The sequence below is a fragment of the Coregonus lavaretus genome (genome assembly GCF_964263955.1).
Source record: "Coregonus lavaretus genome assembly, chromosome: 29".
NCBI lineage: Eukaryota > Metazoa > Chordata > Actinopteri > Salmoniformes > Salmonidae > Coregonus > Coregonus lavaretus.
Window position 1 is genome coordinate 7,193,088 of NC_140016.1, and position 20,949 is coordinate 7,214,036.

At 44.2% G+C, this 20,949-nt stretch overlaps 2 protein-coding genes across 2 annotated transcripts in view; both read right to left on the minus strand.

Annotated features, from left to right (window-relative positions):
• clint1a (clathrin interactor 1a) overlaps positions 1–4,449 on the minus strand; it is a 34,583-nt gene extending 30,134 nt beyond the window's left edge. The window contains exon 1 of the mRNA XM_084147079.1: positions 4,306–4,449. Coding sequence (XP_084003205.1) covers positions 4,306–4,346 — 41 coding nt within the window. The 5' untranslated portion in view covers positions 4,347–4,449. The remainder of the gene's footprint in view (positions 1–4,305) is intronic.
• Positions 4,450–10,396: 5,947 nt separating this feature from the next.
• The window catches only part of ebf1a (EBF transcription factor 1a), a gene marked incomplete at its 3' end in the record, with an annotated part of 78,367 nt that continues 67,814 nt past the window's right edge, over positions 10,397–20,949 (minus strand). Inside the window, exon 11 of the mRNA XM_084146981.1 lies at positions 10,397–10,518. Within this exon, the coding sequence (XP_084003107.1) occupies positions 10,397–10,518 (122 nt within the window). The remainder of the gene's footprint in view (positions 10,519–20,949) is intronic.

Here is a 20,949-nt window from a genome sequence, read left to right on the forward strand (position 1 = left end):
AAGCTGTGCTGTTTCTTGGTGAATGAAGGGTGGGTCGCCTCAAGCAACGTAGTATCAATGTCTCCGCTATACCCATGGTCCATAGAGAGTGGCTATAGTGTATAATTGACCCACTATCACAGTAGTTTCATACAGTTCCACTGGTTATCAAGTTTTCCAGGCTTCTGTGTAAAGGTGATAACACACACACACTGAAGCAGCAACGTAATAATAGCAAGCAGAATCAGTTACTACCCTCTATAACATCTATACCCTCTGCTAAACTGTATGTGACCAATAAACTTTGATTTAAAAGGTCAAGACTAGGAGCTAGACTGACATTTGGCAGCTAGCCTAAGCAGGGAAATATGTCTGCGTATTTCTCTAGTTTGGTTCAAACTAGGCTATTTAGCTAGTCAGATTAAAAGATAGCTTACAGAAACAAATGAAACAAATATTGCGCAAGAAACTTAACAAGGTCAAGCAGGTTTGGTGACCTGAAAAACCTCCCCACTAAGCATGAGCATTACCAATCAAGGACAGCTGCAGCAATGGAATGCAGTTCATTTTCTAGCCTAACCGTGAAAGAAAACCACATAGAAACAGGCCTAGATCGAGCACTGACATTCAACACATAGGCTGCAGCCTAGCATTGGCTACAGTAGGCCTATAGCTACCCAGACCAAAGATTATCTACAGTATATACTGACTTCCTCTCTGCTCAGACATAACCCCATGGAGTAGGACTCGGCTCTCTGCTCAGACATAACCCCATGGAGTAGGACTCGGCTCTCTGCTCAGACATAACCCCATGGAGTAGGACTCGGCTCTCTGCTCAGACATAACCCCATGGAGTAGGACTCGGCTCTCTGCTCAGACATAACCCCATGGAGTAGGACTCGGCTCTCTGCTCAGACATAACCCCATGGAGTAGGACTCGGCTCTCTGCTCAGACATAACCCCATGGAGTAGGACTCGGCTCTCTGCTCAGACATAACCCCATGGAGTAGGACTCGGCTCTCCGCTCAGACATAACCCCATGGAGTAGGACTCAGAAGGCAGTAAAGTCCGTCCTTTATGGCTAAAGTTAGAATTTAGAGAGGATAAGCTGATCTTAGATCTGTGCCTACAATTTCTACCCACAGCTAGGAGAAGGGGCATAGACTTAGCGTTGCAGTGGGCTGAAGGCATAGAGCAAGCAAAGGGGCACCTCCCCTCACTGGCCCCTCCTCTCACTGGGCCCTGCCACATCATCACCCCCCCACCTTCCCCTCACTGTCAGACAGACAGAGCAGCATTGACAGACAGCTGAGAGGACACACCCTCCGTGGTTCTGGAGTCAGAGCCTAAAGTACTGTAGTTGACAGTGACGGTTGTAATCAAAGTTATAAATAGCATCGCTCTAAAAGACTGGGAAACAGCTAGTTGGTGCGAAGGGCTATTCAAATAGCCTATGAGTTCTTAAATAATAGACTGTAGCATGGCTGCCTGGCCTATATACGGGTTTTTCACTACATTTCAAAGAGTTTAGACTACATTGTGTGTACTATCCAGCCCAATACTGTAGTTAGACAATATTGGTTTCCCTCTCTCTGCTTTGTGTGACTATTACCATAATGCCATGTTTGCGTGCAAATTTATGAATAAAATGTCATTCGTCACATGAAATGCTTACTTACGGGCCCTTCCCAACAATGCAGAGAGAAAGACAATAGAGAAATAATAGAAAAGTAAAACATGTAATAATAAAAGTTATAATAAATACAATGAGTAAAAGTGTGTTCCCTGACCGGGAATCGATAGGATCATTATTAATAGGGTAATTATTGATAGGGTAATTATTGATAGGGTAATTATTGATAGGGCATTATTAATGTAATGTTTGCATGGGTGACGCCACAGGCAGTACCACACAGAGGGAATGATATAGCCAAACACTTACACAAGACAGTTATCTTATCTCTTCTCAATAGACTTGCTAGCTACCTCTGTCTCACATTATCAACCTGATCAAACTGAAGCCTCTGATTTTCTCTGTGTATGTAGGTGTGTGTGTGATCACACAATTTGACAAAGGCTTCCGTTTCATTGCAAGTCTGTCTGTAATGCACACACACCAATTTCCTTCATCCTGTGACTAGTCCAAATAAAGTCTTTAGGCCTATTTATTCAGTATTGTATCAATTTTTCCATGTGACCGCCGGGAGGACTTAGAAACAAGAATTGGCAGTCTCTTAATTCAGGTTTAGGCCTCTAGATATCCTTCACAGTGAGACAGCATTCAGACAGCTGTTTCACCCATTACAGTGCAAAGCCCAGTCCTTTTCCTGCTTACTCTTTCTCATTCTCTCATTATTGGCCCCTCTCTCTTCCTGATCCTCTCTCTGTACCTCTGCCTCTCTCTCTTTCAGTACCCCTCTCTCTTCCTGACCCTCTCTCTGTACCTCTGCCTCTCTCTCTCTCCACTCTTCTCTCTGAAGAGGTCACCCAGTAGGGGAGACTAGCAGAGGGGACTTGACTTTTAGCAGGAATGCATTCTTGGACAGGAACCGTGCGCTCCTGCTGTTGCCACAGCTTGCCAAACCAGCCGTTAAAGCTTTGAAGTGGAGATTGCGCAATCCCACTACTTCCCAGAGCGCTACAGTAGGCTTGTGTGTGTGTGTGTGTGTGTGTGTGTCTGTGTCTGTGTGTGTGTTAAATGGCCTCTCTCAGGTCATTACTCAGCAGTGACAGGGCCAGTAAACTATAAGAGAGGAGGACAAAAGACAACAACAAGCCGGTTAAACCAGGTGTGGCTCTCGCTCAGAGGTGGAACCATTCATTCAAGACTTTAGTTTCAATCTCTGCTGACAGCGACTGTACAGGCTTAGGCTAATCTTGTTTATTCCTATGAATGCCATGCAATGCAACCGTGGAATCCACTCTTAGGCTGAGTCCCAAATGGCATCCTATTCCCTATGGGCCCTGGTCAAAAGCAGTGCACTATTTAGGGGAAAAAGGAGACATTTGGGACACACACACTACACTACACTACACTACCATGGAGAACTTTATATTTCATCCAACTCTGGCTAGATACTCTAGCTAATAATGTAGTGACAGCAATGTCTTCACAACGCAACTGTATGCAGCGTGACATTGCCTCTTGATTGTGCAATCTATTGTTGCATTCAGCAAGTCATTGTTTATCACAGAGTTACACATTACAATACTCAGTCTGTGGTTGATAGTGGTCTGGACTCCACCTTTCTTCTTCTGGCTGCAAAGCACCTCCAATTTGCAAATGCAAAAGGCCCATATGGCCATATCAGATATACACTACAGTCAAATATATTGTAGTTGTTTTGATAATTTAGCCTATAGTATACTCAGAAGTATATAGGTAGCCAGGCAGAAGTTTGAGAGTTATCCAGGTGTTCTAAGCTTACTTGGATAATCCTATACTTAAAAATACAATAAAATAAAAAAGACTAATACATTAAAGTCAAGTCAACTGAGCTGTGGCAGTTTTGATAGACCTGTGACATGAGAAAAGCTAAATGTTCTGGTTGTTATGCTAGGTACTTTCACACCCGGAAGTTGGCTTATCAGAATACATCCAGTTAGCATTCAAGGACTTTGCCACAACTAACAGTAGCTACATTTTACAGACAGATGTACCCTCTGTACATTCGTGTGGTTTTGAGCTGGCTAACTACCTAGCTCAGTTTGCTAGCTAGCTAGCTAGCTAGCCAACAAACAAACTGACAAGTGGCTGTCAAGCTGTGCAAAAAAAACTACTGACCCAAGCCAACGTTAAATTGGCTAAAGACAATGCCGCGTAACAAAATAAGGAAAAAAAAGGAACTCGGAAAAATATGAGGTCAAATCATGAAGTCAGTGATCTTCCGGTCAGTAAATCGGAGCTCTAGAATGAGGCCCGAGTTGGATCGAGTTCCCGTTCAAATCAATTTTCCCCAGTTCCCAGTTGTTTTTAACACACACAATTCAGAGATATCCGAGTTCCCAGTTGTTTTTAACGCAGCACAATTTACAGTAGCTGATTAGCTAGCTAACGTTAGCCATCTCAACTTTCTAAGACAGATAACGTGGCTAGAAAGTTGAGTTATCGATCGCTCATCGGATAGTTCAATACGAGATTAAAATGGGAAAATAGTCGAAAGGCAAAAAAGTTGAATTTATCCTGTGTTTGACTGCCACAACTTGGTATTGAAGCTAGCTGGCTAACTAGCTTCCTGCTGCTACGTGACATCAAAGTGTTTGGTACGTGTCTCTTTCAAATAGGTAAACTCAAGAATTTAGCTCGGATAGAGTGAGAATACTTACGCTTTATCAACCAATTCCCGGACTTTCCACATGTTCATCATCTTGGCTCTCTACAGCGGGGCTATCCGCCTCAGTAACCCGTATTCCAAGCTCTCAAAACTCGATAGTGCGGAGCGCTGTCACCGAAATCAAACCTTCAACCAAAGACAGTGTACAGTATGTCTTCTTCTTCTTCTTCTTCTTCTTCTGTGGAGTATATATGTTGGTTGGCAACCATTTTTTGGTGCATTACCGCCACCAACTGGACTGGAGTGTGGACCAGAGACAGTGTAGGTCTCCTAACCAATATTCTCGTCTCCCTAAGGAAACGAAATACATAAATATTACATCCCCTGAAGATTTCCCCAGCAGTTCACTTAATCCTGACTCTTCATTACTCCTCAAATCTAATAACAATCGCACCCTTTCTCTCCCATATTTCTGGCATTAACCCTAGCTTCATGACCACATCCCACTTCAACCCTAACCCGTAGACTCAAACACGACCCTAACCCTAGCTTCATGTCCACATACCAGTTCAACCCTAACCCATAGACTCAACCACGACCCTAACACTAGCTTCATGTCCACATCCCGGTTCAACCCTAACCCGTTGACTCAACCATGACCCTAACCCTAGCTTCATGTCCACATCCCACTTCAACCCTAATCCGTAGACTCAACCACAACCCTAACCCTATCATCATGTCCACATAACGGTTCAACCCAACCCTGGCCTCACCATTTCAACCCAACCCTGGCCTGAACGAAAGTTGAAAATACGTAATTTATAGACGTCTATGATTGGTTCAGATTTGGTCCGGACCGGACCAAAAACCAATATCTGTGCATGTGGAAATCAAGGCCGGTCCGGACTGTACCAAAAAAAACATCCAAAAGGTGTCGGCATCGGTCTGTGCTTACTGAGGTGTAGCCTACAGTGTTGAACTTTATGAATACCCATCTATGTGGTAAGCCTACCGTTTGTAGACGTCGGCTCGTGCTTACTGGGGTGTAGCCTACAGTGTTGCCTGAAATTGAACTTTATGAATACCCATCTATGTAGTAAGCCTACCGTTTGTAGACGTCGGCTCGTGCTTACTGGGGTGTAGCCTACCATGTAGGCCAGCAATGGAATTGTATGAATGCCCATCCATGTGTTAGGCCCACCATTTGTAAAACAGGCCGTTGCATTGGCTTTATTAGTCCTAATTCCTGTGACTAATCAATTTGGCTATTTAAGCTCTGAATTGAGTACCACAGTATCAGTCATAATACCCATAAAACCTATCGGTAAAACCCGGAAGTGGTTCCAACCATTTTTTCACCATTCATTTTTGCATTGGGGATTTTCTAACTACTTCATATAAGGTCTGTGTTTCGTGTAGGCTTACCCTGCCGTGACGTTTTGATAACCGTGCAAATCTCTCTCGGACAAGGTCACTTTTATCAATATATTCCCCTGTAATTACCCCCCCCAAAATGAAATGCCAATTAGCCTCTAATGTGGCTATCATACAGAATTACACATCCTGTCGCAAGCTTTGACGTCATCCCTCAAGGCACATTTCTCCATGTAGTAACCTAGCAAGTAGATCATATTATTGTATTCTTGTTTAGCATTTTTCTAATTACCTAGCTAGCTACATTAGCATTATTTAATTACTAGGATTACCCTCTGGCCTTTGTAGCGAATTAGCTAACCTTAGGTCTCTCTGTCGATCTGAAGCCAGCTGCCAGGATGGTTCTGTGCTATGTACCGGATTGTAACCACTACTCTGTGTGCATTTTATCATTTTATGACCTCTGTAATTCGAGAGGCATCGCTGGAGCCGTGTGATAAGGTAAGCCCTGTTTGCTAAGCTGTTGTGGTTAGGTCAAAGATCTGTGGTTAGCTAGGTGCTCATGAAAATTAGCTAGATAACCACCGACTGTAGTTATGTGTACAACACACGTTACCTTCCTTACAAGTAAAAAGAAAACCAGCATAGGCTAGCATAATGACTGTTGTGACCTTTTTTATTTACAAGTATTTAGTGCGCTAGCCAGTTAGTTAACGTTAGCTCACGGTTTGGTAGTAATACTTTTTCACGTGGTGACATGCTAGGTAGCGTTAGCCCACCAGGGAAGGGATATTTATCTAACGTAAGCTAGTTAACTTTACCTCACCATTCGTGTAGTCAGACTTGCTAACTAACATTAGGCCGGCTCCATGGCAAGGATAGTTGGTTAGCTAGCATGTCACCACTTAGAAAAGTCTGACTACACGAACAGTGAGCTAATGTTAACTAGCTAGCTAGCTAAATATCGCCTGGAGGGCTAGCTAGTTAGGCACCTTGGTTGGCTAGTTAGCTACATTAGCTAAAGTTGGCTAGCTAGCTCACAAAGGACTTGTGACCTCAATGTTTTCCCCATACAAAACAAACTCAGCAAATATGACACAATATTGTGTAAAACATTGAATTTGTAGATGCATCGAAATTGACTTTATGCCCCCTTTCCCCCATGTTTTAGACATGAGGCGTGACATGCGGAACATCAGGCTCACCCCACGAGAAGCAGTGCATGATCAAAGCCATCCTCAGCAAGAAGATCTGCTGAAATGATGTACTGTCTCACTGGGGGTAAGACATCATTTAAACATCAGATATACATTCCCACTGTGCCCATGATAAAATGCAATGTGAATTGTGTTGTACTAGTGAATGAAACTGAGGAGATTGAATGTAATATAACCTATTCTAGGAGCCTATTGTTTGTGTGTAATCTTTATTCATTGTTCACTTGTTTTTCAATAACTTCAGGTACAGGCAGGGATGACTGGGGGCTTCAACAAGTAAGACACAGGGGGTAAGAAATAATTTGAACATCACAGATATAAATTCCCACTGTGTCCATGATAAAGTTAACTATACCGAACCAAAAAAGAAATGCAACATGTAAAGTTTTGGTCCCATGTCTCATGAGCTGAAATAAATGATCCCCAAAATGTTCCATATGCACAAAAAGCTTATTTCTCTCAAATGTTGTGCACATATTTGTTTACATCCCTGTTAGTGAGCATTTCTCCTTTGCCAAGATAATCCATCCAACTGACAGATCTGGCATATCAAGAAGCTGATTAAACAGCATGATCATTACCATGATCATTACCAGTGGCAACCCGTCATTCAGGGCAGGTATTTCCGCCTCCAACGTCGTTTTAGAGAATTTGGCAGTGCGTCCAACCGGCCTCACGAACGCAGACCACGTGTATAGAGTCGTGTGGGCGAGTGGTTTGCTGATGTCAACATTGTGAACAGAGCGTCCCATGGTGGCGGTGGGGTTCTGGTATCGGCAGGCATAAGCTATTGACAATGAACACTTGCATTTTATCGATGACAATTTCAGCCTCCTGTAGCTTAGTTGGTAGAGCATGGCGCCTGCAACGCCAGGGTTGTGGGTTTGATTCCCACGGGGTGTCAAGGCGACGTGTATGCGGTAGGCGAAGTCAAGAGCAGGACACCGAGCTACTGGCAGAACTTTACTAGATACAGTGCAACAAAACAAAGTACACTGGCAACCTCGAACAGCGAGGGAAATAACAAGACCCGCACACATGGGCAACTGCCGCAAAGACCAAAAACAATAACGCACAATACACAATGAGAAACAGAGGGTATTAAAGGGAACACAATCAAACATAATGGGAAACAGGTGTAAACAATAAAGACTAAACAAGACAAACATCGAAACATCGATCGGCAGCAGCTAGTACTCCGGGGATGATGAACGCCGAAGCCTGCCCGAGCAAGGAGGAGGAGCAGCCTTGGCTGAATCCGTGACATGGGGGGCCAGTATGAAAAATGTATGCACTCACTAACTGTAAGTCGCTCTGGATAAGAGCGTCTGCTAAATGACTAAAATGTAAATTTGAATGCACAGAGATACCGTGATGAGATCCTGAGGTCCATTGTCGTGCCATTCATTCTCCACCATCACCTCATGTTTCAGCATGATAATGCACGGCCCCATGTCACAAGGATCTGTACACAATTCCTGGAACCTGAAAATGTCTAATTTCTTCCAGGCCTGCTTACTCACCAGACATGTCACCCATTGAGCATGTTTGGGATGCTCTGGATCGACGTGTACGACAGCGTGTTCCAGTTCCACCCAATATCCAGCAACTTCGCACAGCCATTCAAGAGGAGTGGGATAACATTCCACAGGCCACAATCAACAGCCTGATCAACTATGTGCGAAGGAGATGCGTTGTGCTGCACACCAGATACTGACAGGTTTTCTGATCCACAACCTTTAAAAACAATATATACAGTACCAGTCAAAAGTTTGGACACACCTACTCATTCAAGGGTTTTTCTTTATTTTTACTATTTTCTACATTGTAGAATAATATTGAAGATATCAAAACTATGAAATAACACATATGGAATCATGTAGTAACCAAAAAGGTGTTAAACAAATCAAAAAATATTTTATATTTGAGATTCTTCAAAGTATCCACCCTTTGCACAGCTTTGCACACTCTTGGCATTCTCTCAACCAGCTTTATGATGTAGTCACCTGGAATGCATTTCAATTAACAGGAGTGCCTTGTTAATTTGTGGAATTTCTTTCCTTCTTAATGCATTTGAGCCAACCAGTTGTGTTGTGACAAGGTAGGGGTGGTATACAGAAGATAGCCCTATTTGATAAAAGACCAAGTCCATATTATGGCAAGAACAGCTCAAATAAGCAAAGAGAAATGACAGTCCATCATTACTTTAAGACATGAAGGTCAGTCAATCTGGAAAATTTCACGAACTTTGAAAGTTTCTTGAAGTGCAGTCGCAAAAACCATCAAGCGCTATGATGAAACTGGCTCTCATGAGGACCGGCACAGGAATGGAAGAGCCAGAGTTATCTCTGCTGCAGAGGATAAGTTCCTTAGAGTTAACTGCACCTCAGATTGCAGCCCAAATAAATGCTTCACAGAGTTCAAGTAGCAGACACATCTCAACATCAACTGTTCAGAGGAGACTGCGTGAATCAGCCCTTCATGGTCAATTGCTGCAAAGAAACCACTACTAAAGGACAACAATAAGAAGAAGAGACTTGCTTGGGCCAAGAAACACGAGCAATAGACATTCGACCGGTGGAAATCTGTCCTTTGGTCTGATAAATCCAAATTTGAGATTTTTGGTTCCAACCGCCATGTCTTTGAGACGCAGAGTAGGTGAACGGATGATATCCGCATGTGTGGTTCCCACCGTGAAGCATGGAGGAGGAGGTGTGATGGTGTGGGGTTGCTTTGCTGGTGACACTGTCTGTGATTTATTTAGAATGCAAGGCACACTTAACCAGCATGGCTACCACAGCATTCTGCAGCGATTCGCCATCCCATCTGGTTTGCGCTTAGTGGGACTATAATTTCTTTTTCAACAGGACAATGACCCAAAACACACCTCCAGGCTGTGTAAGGGCTATTTGACCAAGGAAAGTGATGGAGTGCTGCATCAGAAGGAAAAGCAGCCAACAAGTGCTCAGCATATGTGGGAGCTCCTTCAAGACTGTTGGAAAAGCATTCCAGGGGAAGCTGGTTGAGAGAATGCCAAGAGTGTGCAAAGCTGTCATCAAGGCAAAGGGTGGCTACTTTTAAGAATCTCAAATATAAAATATATTTTGATTTGTTTAACACTTTTTGGTTACTACATGATTCCATATGTGTTATTTCATAGTTTTGATGTCTTCACTATTATTCTACAATGTAGAAAATAGTAAAAATAAAGAAAACCCTTGAATGAGTAGGTGTGTCCTGGTACTGTATGTATTTAAGATGTCTGTGTTCCCTGTCATGCGAAATCCATAGATTAGGTCCTAATTTATTTATTTCAATTGACTGATTTCCTTATATGAACTGTAACTCAGTAAAGTCTTTGAAATTGTTATATGTTGCGTTTCCATTTTTTTTCATTGTACATTACTTTAGTTTTTTTAGCAAAACTTGTATGTAATATAACCTATTCTGGGAGCCTATTGTGTGTATGAACTATTTGGAATATATTTGGACCACTGGCTTCTCTGAAAACAGGTACTGACAGGAGGAGCAATAGGAGTCTGTCAGAGGTCGTCAGAGGTCGTCACACTGGATGGGGATGGTGATGGAGGCTTTGGTGGTCCGCACAATGAAGAAGCAGGTGTCCCTTCCAGTGATGTGGAGCTGACCTTGGACCTTGTGCCAGTAAGGATTGTCTTCACGGAGGCGGTATGTTTGTGTATGGTTCTCATGATGTTGCACTTGTTTTTTAACAATGTCCGGTACAGACAGGGATGACAGGGAGGGTAGCCGGTTGTTCTGACTCAGTGTCAAGGAGCCGTGCCATTCCACTGAACCTGCCCTGGAGACGGTTCCTGTCCTCATGGTAGCCCTGACCAAACTGTAGCTACTCTTCTCCACATGGTCAGACTTCTAGAGGTCTTCTCCCCTTTAAATGCTCTGATGCTCATCCTTGAAAAATAAGGTCTGAAATAGACATCGAAGTCGTCATGATGTACAACCAATTATCTAGGCTAAGTAAAACTCTCACGTTTTTTTGAGTAAATTGAGGCTAATATATTGATAAAACTCACCTTGTCCGAGAGAGAATTAGATGGCTATCAAAATGTCACGCCAGGGTAAGCCTACACGAAACACAGACCTTATATGAAGTAGTTCTAAAATCCCAGACGCAAATATGAATGTGGAAAAAACGATTGGAACCAATACTGGGTTTTACCGCTAGGTTTTATGGGTATTATGATGCGTCCACTGTGCCGGACTATACCAGCTACCCAACTTTTTAGGAGTTATCGTGAGACTATTTGCAATGTGTTTACACAGCAGGAAATGCAGAAGTATTTTATTTTTCGCTATGATCAGCTTGTCAAAAATCTATGGATACAAACTTGAAACCACTGATCATTACAATGGGATGAAACTCCTGGGCAACAGTTGTGATTGTCCATTCCATATTGTCAATTTTACTTTGACTAGTGCTGTTTTTAGGATATGATGTTTGTTAACTTGTAATGCATTTTATATTTGATTGGCCAAAAAAACAAAACAATCATTGTAATAATTGATTGGGTGCCATTTAGGTTAGGCTATTTGATTGGAGAAACCTGCATGATGTAAAAAGTGTCAGTCTCAATACATTGTCATACATTTTGTCTCCAGCCTTTGGCCACATACTCTTTCTACTATATCCTGTATGTACCACATGATTTATGTTCGATTATTTATTTTGACGGAACGTTGGTGGAGCGCCGCAGCGATGCATCCCTCCAACAGCACCCTGGAGAGGCGCGGTAGGAATGGACAAGCAAAATATTTTGCGCCCCTGCCTTTGACAAAGTGGCCACTGCTTATCACAGGGCGGCATCAGCGCTCACCTAAAAAAACCCATATGCCACTGGTTGAGAGAAGTTGTCATTGTTTTTGGCCAGAATTATGTGAGGTTTGATGTGTTGTTGTTGGAGGTGCATCTTGGTCAGTTTAGCTCAGAAAATGACTAAAGAGGGGGCTGGCTGTGCCTGGCCTCAACCACAACCCTAACCCTAGCTTCATTTCCACATCCTGGTTCAACCCTAACCCTCAACCACAACCCTAACCCTAGCTTCATTTCCACATCCTGGTTCAACCCTAACCCTCAACCACAACCCTAACCCTAGCTTCATTTCCACATCCTGGTTAAACCCTAACCCTAGCCTCAACCTTGTGATTGCGTGCACACATGTCTGTGAGAGAACACTGTGAGAGAGCACTGCCCTGTCAAGTTTGTCTGGGTGAAAATGCAGCAGCAGGCCTCTCTGTGTTTCATGACATCCTCCACCTGGGAAAGCAGATAACATCTTACACCTCTCTCTCTCTCTTGCTGTCTCTCTGTCTGTACTCTCTCTCTCGCTTTCTCTGTTCTCTCTCTCTGTCTGTTCTCTCTCGCTCTCTCACTCTCTCTCGCTCTCGCGCGCTCTGTCTGTTCTCTCGCTCTCTCTCTCTCTCTCTCTGTTTTCGCTCTCTCTCTCTCTGTTCTCTCTCTCTCTGTTCTTGCTCTCTCTCTCTCTCTGTTCTCTCTCTCTGTTCTCGCTCTCTCTCTCTCTCTCTCTCTCTCTGTTCTCTCTCTCTCTCTCTCTCTGTTCTCTCTCTCTCTCTCTCTCTCTCTCTCTCTCTCTCTCTCTCTGTTCTCTCTCTCTCTCTCTCTCTCTCTCTCTCTCTCTCTCTCTCTCTCTCTCTCTCTCTCGACGAAATAAATAAAGAACGAAAGAAGAGGAAAAAAACAATGGAGTGAAAACAAGAGACAGCACTTAACGACCCAGAATGCACTGCACCCAAGGGAGCCACCTCAATTACCACCTCACGTCCGAAGAGGAGAACTCTGGGGAGAAATAATGGCTGAGATGGAGACAGCTGGGGAGGAGATGTGTGTGTAAGAGAAAGAGACAGAGAGAGACATAGAGAAAGAGACAGAGAGATCAACCATCACTAAACCATGCTATACTCCTCTGGGAGGGTCTAAGTGGGAAGGGATGTTGTTCAGGGTGTGTGTGTGCGTGAATGTGTGCACACCCATGAGTGTGTGTGTATGTGTTGGGAATTAGGTTTTTTTGGGGGGGGGGGCAGCCCAGTCCAGCCCAGTCCAGCCCAGCCCAGCCCAAGCCTTAATGTTTTGGGTCTATTGAATCCTAGAATTGTGCAGAAAAAGTATATCACTGAACATTTCTATAAAATAATGGAATATACCATATACCATTGTGTCACATTGCAAGTAAAACATTTGAAGACATTAATGTCCCTCCAGTTCCTATTATTCCTGGCAGTGGATGAATCAGAACTCCACATTTGATGTACAGAGAGAATGAAGTCAGAGCTCTCATGTTCTAAATGTAAACTGTAAAAATAGCCTGACCGTCTGCATTCAGAATCTTTCTCCTTCAGAAAATACTCTTTGTCCCCAAAACACTGCTTTTGGACATGTGGCCAATTCTCCCTGTGTCATCCTTTGATATGTTAGCACGAGGAATGCCCACCACAAAAACTTTTACACTTCACAGAGAATGAAAACTGCTTTAAGATTGTTTAAAACATCTTATCTGACATTCCTGTTAAAGTGTGGGACATTTTCAGGAATTACATTTTCATTGAAATGTGGAAATAGATTAAAAGAGTGAATAGTGAAGAGATGGAGTGGGAAGTTTTACCACTAGGGGGCAATGTGACTGTTCAGGTGGACGGACATTATGGTTGCGAAGCCCAAGACGTGCCTAAAGCTAGACAGGATAAACGGAACAGTGAGGCTGTGTGTGTGCGTGTGCATTTATGCTTATGTGTGTGTGTGTGTGTGAGTTTCTGTGACGACGGAGGGGAGAGGGTGTGTTGACACATAAGTTTCCATGACAAGTGTGGTCAGAACATCATCAGAGTTTTTAAAAGGGGTGCCGGAATTGAAAAGGAAAAACAAATACAGAAATAAATAAATGCATCCAACTCTCTCTCTCTCTTGCTCTCTCTCTCTTTCTGGCATTCTTCTTTCACTGAGGACATATATTTCCAATCCACAGCAACAATCTGTGGTTGTTTCTTCTTTCTTCTACAATGTCATTAGAAAACAATGTTCTCTGTTTGGAACATTAGCTCTTACTTAACACTCTCTCTGTGTCCACCATGTAGTTTCTGGGCCCCTCTCCCTGTGTGTGTGTGTGTGTGTCTCCGCTGTTATATTTAGGGATGTTGTTGTTGGCCCCGATGCAGCCCACAGTGAGACTCTTGGTCCTTTTCCCAGGCGATATAACCCCTCATATGCCACACACTCTCTGACCTGTCTGCCTGACAGGTCCCTGGGTATGTTTGTGTGGGTGTGTTTGTTTGAATGCATGTGCAAAACGTTTTTTGTGTGTGTCCTATGTGTGTGTTTCCTATGTGTGTGTGTGTACCCAGTGACAGTCTGCACCGGCCCTGGAAGCATCTGTTCCTTTACAGGCAGATTCGATTATCAATTACAGCCAGTAAAACCCAGAGAGAGAAGAACATCTGGACTCATAACCAGTGGACTGGACCATCAGAGAGAGGAGGAAATAGGCCTGTGTCCCAAATGGCACCCTATCCCTGGGGTAGTGCACCCTATATATGGTGCACTACCCCCATAGGGCTCTGGTCAAAAGTAGTGCACCATATAGGGGATATTGTGCCATTTGAGAAGCACCCTAGGAACATCAACCACAGGGAGAGTCTCAAGGACAGGACAGTGTGTCTGATCTGCTGATTGGGTGAAGGTTTGCCAGAGGTTTTAGACCAGCAAGTCATATGATTGGAAATGGAGAAACAAGGAGGATAGGATAGAGAGAGAGATAAATAGAGGATAGGATAGAGGGGGAGATAAATAGAGGATAGGATAGAGGGAGAGATAAATAGAGGATAGGATAGAGGGAGAGATAAATAGAGGATAGGATAGAGGGAGAGATAAATAGAGGTTAGGATAGAGGGAGAGATAAATAGAGGTTAGGATAGAGGGAGAGATAAATAGAGGATAGGATAGAGGGAGAGATAAATAGAGGATAGGATAGAGGGAGAGATAAATAGAGGATAGGATAGAGGGAGAGATAAATAGAGGATAGGATAGAGGGAGAGATAATTAGAGGATAGGATAGAGGGAGAGATAAATAGAGGATAGGATAGAGGGAGAGATAAATAGAGGATAGGATAGAGGGAGAGATAAATAGAGGATAGGATAGAGGGAGAGATAAATAGAGGTTAGGATAGAGGGAGAGATAAATAGAGGATAGGATAGAGGGAGAGATAAATAGAGGATAGGATAGAGGGAGAGATAAAGTTCCTTTCCTGAGGATGGCTCACCCCTCACAGTTCTGGGTGACTTTAACCTCCCTACGTCTGCCTTTGACTCATTTCTCTCTGCCTCCTTCTTTCCACTCCTTTCCTCTTTTGACCTCACCCTCTCACCGTCCCCCCCTACTCACAAGGCAGGCAATACGCTTGACCTCATCTTTACTAGATGCTGTTCTTCTACTAATCTCACTGCAACTCCCCTCCAAGTCTCTCCGACCACTACTTTGTATCCTTTTCTCTCTCGCTCTCCTCCAACACTACTCACTCTGCCCCTACTCAGATGGTAATGTGCCGTCGCAACCTTCGCTCTCTCTCTCCCGCTACTCTCTCCTCTTCCATCCTATCATCTCTTCCCTCTACTAAATCCTTCTCCCTCCGATCTCCTTATTCTGCCTCCTCAACCCTCCTCTCCTCCCTTTCTGCATGTTTTGACTCTCTATGTCCCCTATCCTCCCGGCCGGCTCGGTCCTCCCCTCCTGCTCCGTGGCTTGACGACTCATTGTGAGCTCACAGAAGAGGGCTCCGGCCAGCCGAGCGGAAATGGAGGAAAACTAGACTCCCTGCGGACCTGTCATATTTTCACTCCCTCCTCTCTACATTCTCTTCCTCTGTTTCCGCTGCCAAAGCCACTTTCTACCACTCTAAATTTCAAGCCTCTGCCTCTAACCCTAGGAGCTCTTTGCCACCATCTCCTCCCTGCTGAATCCTCCTCCTCCTCCCCCTCCCTCCTCCCTCTCTGTGGATGACTTCGTCAACCATTTTGAAAAGAAGGTTGACGACATCCGATCCTCATTTATTAAGTCAAATGACACCGCTGGTCCTGCTCACACTGCCCTACCCTATGCTTGGACTTCTTTCTCCCCTCTCTCTCCAGATGAAATCTTGCGACTTGTGACGGCCGGACGCCCAACAACCTGCCCGCTTGACCCTATCCCCTTCTCTCTTCTCCAGACCATTTCCGGAGACCTTCTCCCTTACCTCACCTCGCTCATCAACTCATCCTTGACTGCTGGCCATGTCCCTTCCGTCTTCAAGAGAGCGAGAGTTGCACCCCTCCTCAAAAAACCTACACTCGATCCCTCCGATGTCAACAACTACAGACCAGTATCCCTTCTTTCTTTTCTCTCCAAAACTCTTGAGCGTGCCGTCTCTAGCCAACTCTCCTGCTATCTCTCTCAGAATGACCTTCTTGATCCAAACCAGTCAGGTTTCAAGACTGGTCATTCAACTGAGACTGCTCTTCTCTGTGTCACGGAGGCTCTCCGCACTGCTAAAGCTAACTCTCTCTCCTCTGCTCTTATCCTTCTAGACCTATCCGCTGCCTTTGATACTGTGAACCATCAGATCCTCCTCTCCACCCTCTCCGAGTTGGGCATCTCTGGCACTGCTCACTCTTGGATTGCATCCTACCTGATAGGTCGCTCCTACCAGGTGGCGTGGCGAGAATCTGTTTCCGCACCACGTGCTCTCACCACTAGTGTCCCCCAGGGCTCAGTTCTAGCCCTCTCCTATTCTCTCTATACACCAAGTCACTTGGCTCTGTCATATCCTCACATGGTCTCTCCTATCATTGCTACGCAGACAACACACAATTCATTTTCTCCTTTCCCCCTTCTGATAACCAGGTGGCGAATCGCATCTCTGCATGTCTGGCAGACATATCAGTGTGGATGTCGGATCACCACCTCAAGCTGAACCTCGGCAAGACGGAGCTGCTCTTCCTCCCGGGGAAGGACTGCCCGCTCCATGATCTCGCCATCACGGTTGACAACTCCATTGGGTCCTCCTCCCAGAGTGCAAAGAACCTTGGCGTGACCCTGGACAACACCCTGTCGTTCTCCGCTAACATCAGAGCGGTGACCCGATCCTGCAGGTTCATGCTGTACAACATTCGCAGAGTACAACCCTACCTTACACAGAAAGTGGCACACGCCCTAATCCAGGCACTTGTCATCTCCCGTCTGGATTACTGCAACTCGCTGTTGGCTGGGCTCCCTGCCTGTGCCATTAAACCCCTACAACTTATCCAGAATGCTGCAGCCCGTCTGGTGTTCAACCTTCCCAAGTTCTCTCATGTCACCCCGCTCCTCCGCACACTCCACTGGCTTCCAGTTGAGGCTCGCATCTGCTACAAGACCCTGGTGCTTGCCTACGGAGCTGTGAGGGGAATGGCACCTCCTTACCTTCAGGCTCTGATCAGACCCTACACCCAAACGAGGGCACTACATTCATCCCCCTCTGGCCTGCTAGCTCCCCTACCTCTATGGAAGCACAGTTCCCGCTCAGCCCAGTCAAAGCTATTCGCTGCTCTGGCACCCCAATGGTGGAACAAGCTCCCCCACGACACCAGGACAGCGGAGTCACTGATCACCTTCCGGAGACACTTGAAACCCTACCTCTTTAAGGAATACCTGGAATAGTATAAAGTAATCCTTCTACACCCCTCCTCCCGCACCCCCCCATAAAAAAAAGTGGTTGTCTCACTGGCTATCATAAGTTGAATGCACCAATTTGTAAGTCGCTCTGGATAAGAGCGTCTGATAAATGATGTAAATGTAAAACATTTAAATAAATATAGGATAGGATAGAGGGAGAGATAAATAGAGGATAAGATAGAGGGAGAGATAAATAGAGGATAGGATAGAGGGAGAGATAAATAGAGGATAGGATAGAGGGAGAGATAAATAGAGGATAAGATAGAGGGAGAGATAAATAGAGGATAGGATAGAGGGAGAGATAAATAGAGGATAGGATAGAGGGAGAGATAAATAGAGGATAAGATAGAGGGAGAGATAAATAGAGGATAGGATAGAGGGAGAGATAAATAGAGGATAGGATAGAGGGAGAGATAAATAGAGGATAGGATAGAGGGAGTGTCACGTACGTTAAGGAACGGGACGGACCAAGGTGCAGCGTGAACGGCGAACATGTTTATTAACTAATAAACACACGAAACAGTAACCAAAACAACAAACTTAACGGTGAAGGTCCAAAGGCTAACACACAAGCCTAAACATGAACATAAAAAAATCCCACAACGCAGGCAGGAAAACTGGTTGCATAAGTATGATCCCCAATCAGAGACAACGAGCGACAGCTGCCTCTGATTGGGAACCACACCCGGCCAAACATAGAAATACAAACCTAGACTATATTCACACCCTGACCAAACTAGCTAGAGTTCTATAGGCCAGGGCGTGACAGGGAGAGATAAATAGAGGATAGGATAGAGGGAGAGATAAATAGAGGTTAGGATAGAGGGAGAGATAAATAGAGGTTAGGATAGAGGGAGAGATAAATAGAGGATTGGATAGAGGGAGAGATAAATAGAGGATAAGATAGAGGGAGAGATAAATAGAGGATAGGATAGAGGGATAGATAAATAGAGGATAGGATAGAGGGAGAGATAAATAGAGGATTGGATAGAGGGAGAGATAAATAGAGGATAAGATAGAGGGAGAGATAAATAGAGGATAGGATAGAGGGAGAGATAAATAGAGGATAACATAGAGGGAGAGATAAATAGAGGATAGGATAGAGGGAGAGATATATAGAGGTTAGGATAGAGGGAGAGATAAATAGAGGATAGGATAGAGGGAGAGAAATAGGGGATAGGATAGAGGGAGAGATAAATAGAGGATTAGATAGAGGGAGAGATAAATAGAGGATAGGATAGAGGGAGAGATAAATAGAGGATAGGATAGAGGGAGAGATAAATAGAGGATAGGATAGAGGGAGAGATAAATAGAGGTTAGGATAGAGGGAGAGATAAATAGAGGATAAGATAGAGGGAGAGATAAATAGAGGATAGGATAGAGGGAGAGATAAATAGATGATAAGATAGAGGGAGAGATAAATAGAGGATAGGATAGAGGGAGAGATAAATAGAGGTTAGGATAGAGGGAGAGATAAATAGAGGATAGGATAGAGGGAGAGATAAATAGAGGATTGGATAGAGGGAGAGATAAATAGAGGATAGGATAGAGGGAGAGATAAATAGAGGATAGGATAGAGGGAGTGTCACGTACGTTAAGGAACGGGACGGACCAAGGTGCAGCGTGAACGGCGAACATGTTTATTAACTAATAAACACACGAAACAGTAACCAAAACAACAAACTTAACGGTGAAGGTCCAAAGGCTAACACACAAGCCTAAACATGAACATAACAAAATCCCACAACGCAGGCAGGAAAACTGGTTGCATAAGTATGATCCCCAATCAGAGACAACGAGCGACAGCTGCCTCTGATTGGGAACCACACCCGGCCAAACATAGAAATACAAACCTAGACTATATTCACACCCTGACCAAACTAGCTAGAGTTCTATAGGCCAGGGCGTGACAGGGATAGATAAATAGAGGATAGGATAGAGGGAGAGATAAATAGAGGATAGGATATAGGGAGAGATAAATAGAGGATAGGATAGAGGGAGAGATAAATAGAGGATAGGATAGAGGGAGAGATAAATAGAGGATAGGATATAGGGAGAGATAAATAGAGGATAGGATAGAGGGAGAGATAAATAGAGGATAGGATAGAGGGAGAGATAAATAGAGGTTAGGATAGAGGGAGAGATAAATAGAGGTTAGGATAGAGGGAGAGATAAATAGAGGATTGGATAGAGGGAGAGATAAATAGAGGATAAGATAGAGGGAGAGATAAATAGAGGATAGGATAGAGGGATAGATAAATAGAGGATAGGATAGAGGGAGAGATAAATAGAGGATTGGATAGAGGGAGAGATAAATAGAGGATAAGATAGAGGGAGAGATAAATAGAGGATAGGATAGAGGGAGAGATAAATAGAGGATAACATAGAGGGAGAGATAAATAGAGGATAGGATAGAGGGAGAGATAAATAGATGTTAGGATAGAGGGAGAGATAAATAGAGGATAGGATAGAGGGAGAGATAAATAGGGGATAGGATAGAGGGAGAGATAAATAGAGGTTAGGATAGAGGGAGAGATAAATAGAGGATAGGATAGAGGGAGAGATAAATAGAGGATAGGATAGAGGGAGAGATAAATAGAGGATAGGATAGAGGGAGAGATAAATAGAGGATAGGATAGAGGGAGAGATAAATAGAGGATAAGATAGAGGGAGAGATAAATAGAGGATAGGATAGAGGGAGAGATAAATAGATGATAAGATAGAGGGAGAGATAAATAGAGGATAGGATAGAGGGAGAGATAGAGGTTAGGATAGAGGGAGAGATAAATAGAGGATAGGATAGAGGGAGAGATAAATAGGGGATAGGATAGAGGGAGAGATAAATAGAGGATTGGATAGAGGGAGAGATAAATAGAGGATAGGATAGAGGGAGAGATGAATAGCAGTAAAGACAACACTGTTGAAGTCCTGAGAAATGCTTCTGTGGAACATTTCTTGATAACTGGAGAAGGATGGATGGAGGGAGGAGATGGATGGATGGAGGGAGGAGATGGATGGAGGGAGGGAGGAGATGGATGGAGGGAGGAGATGGATGGAGGGAGGGAGGAGATGGATGGAGGGAGGGAGGAGATGGATGGAGGGAGGGAGGAGATGGATGGATGGAGGGAGGAGATGGATGGAGGGAGGGAGGAGATGGATGGAGGGAGGGAGTGAAGTAAAGAGAGACAGAAGGAAACAGAGGAGACTAAAGCGCACTGTGTGTTTGTGTGTGAGAGAGTGTGTGAGTGTGTGTGTGTGTGAGTGTGTTTGTGTTTGTGTTTGTGTGTGTCAATAAAATGCCAAACTGTAATTTCACCATTCTGGACACAGAAAATACCCACAAAAATGTGTTATAATTGTTTTTACTCATAA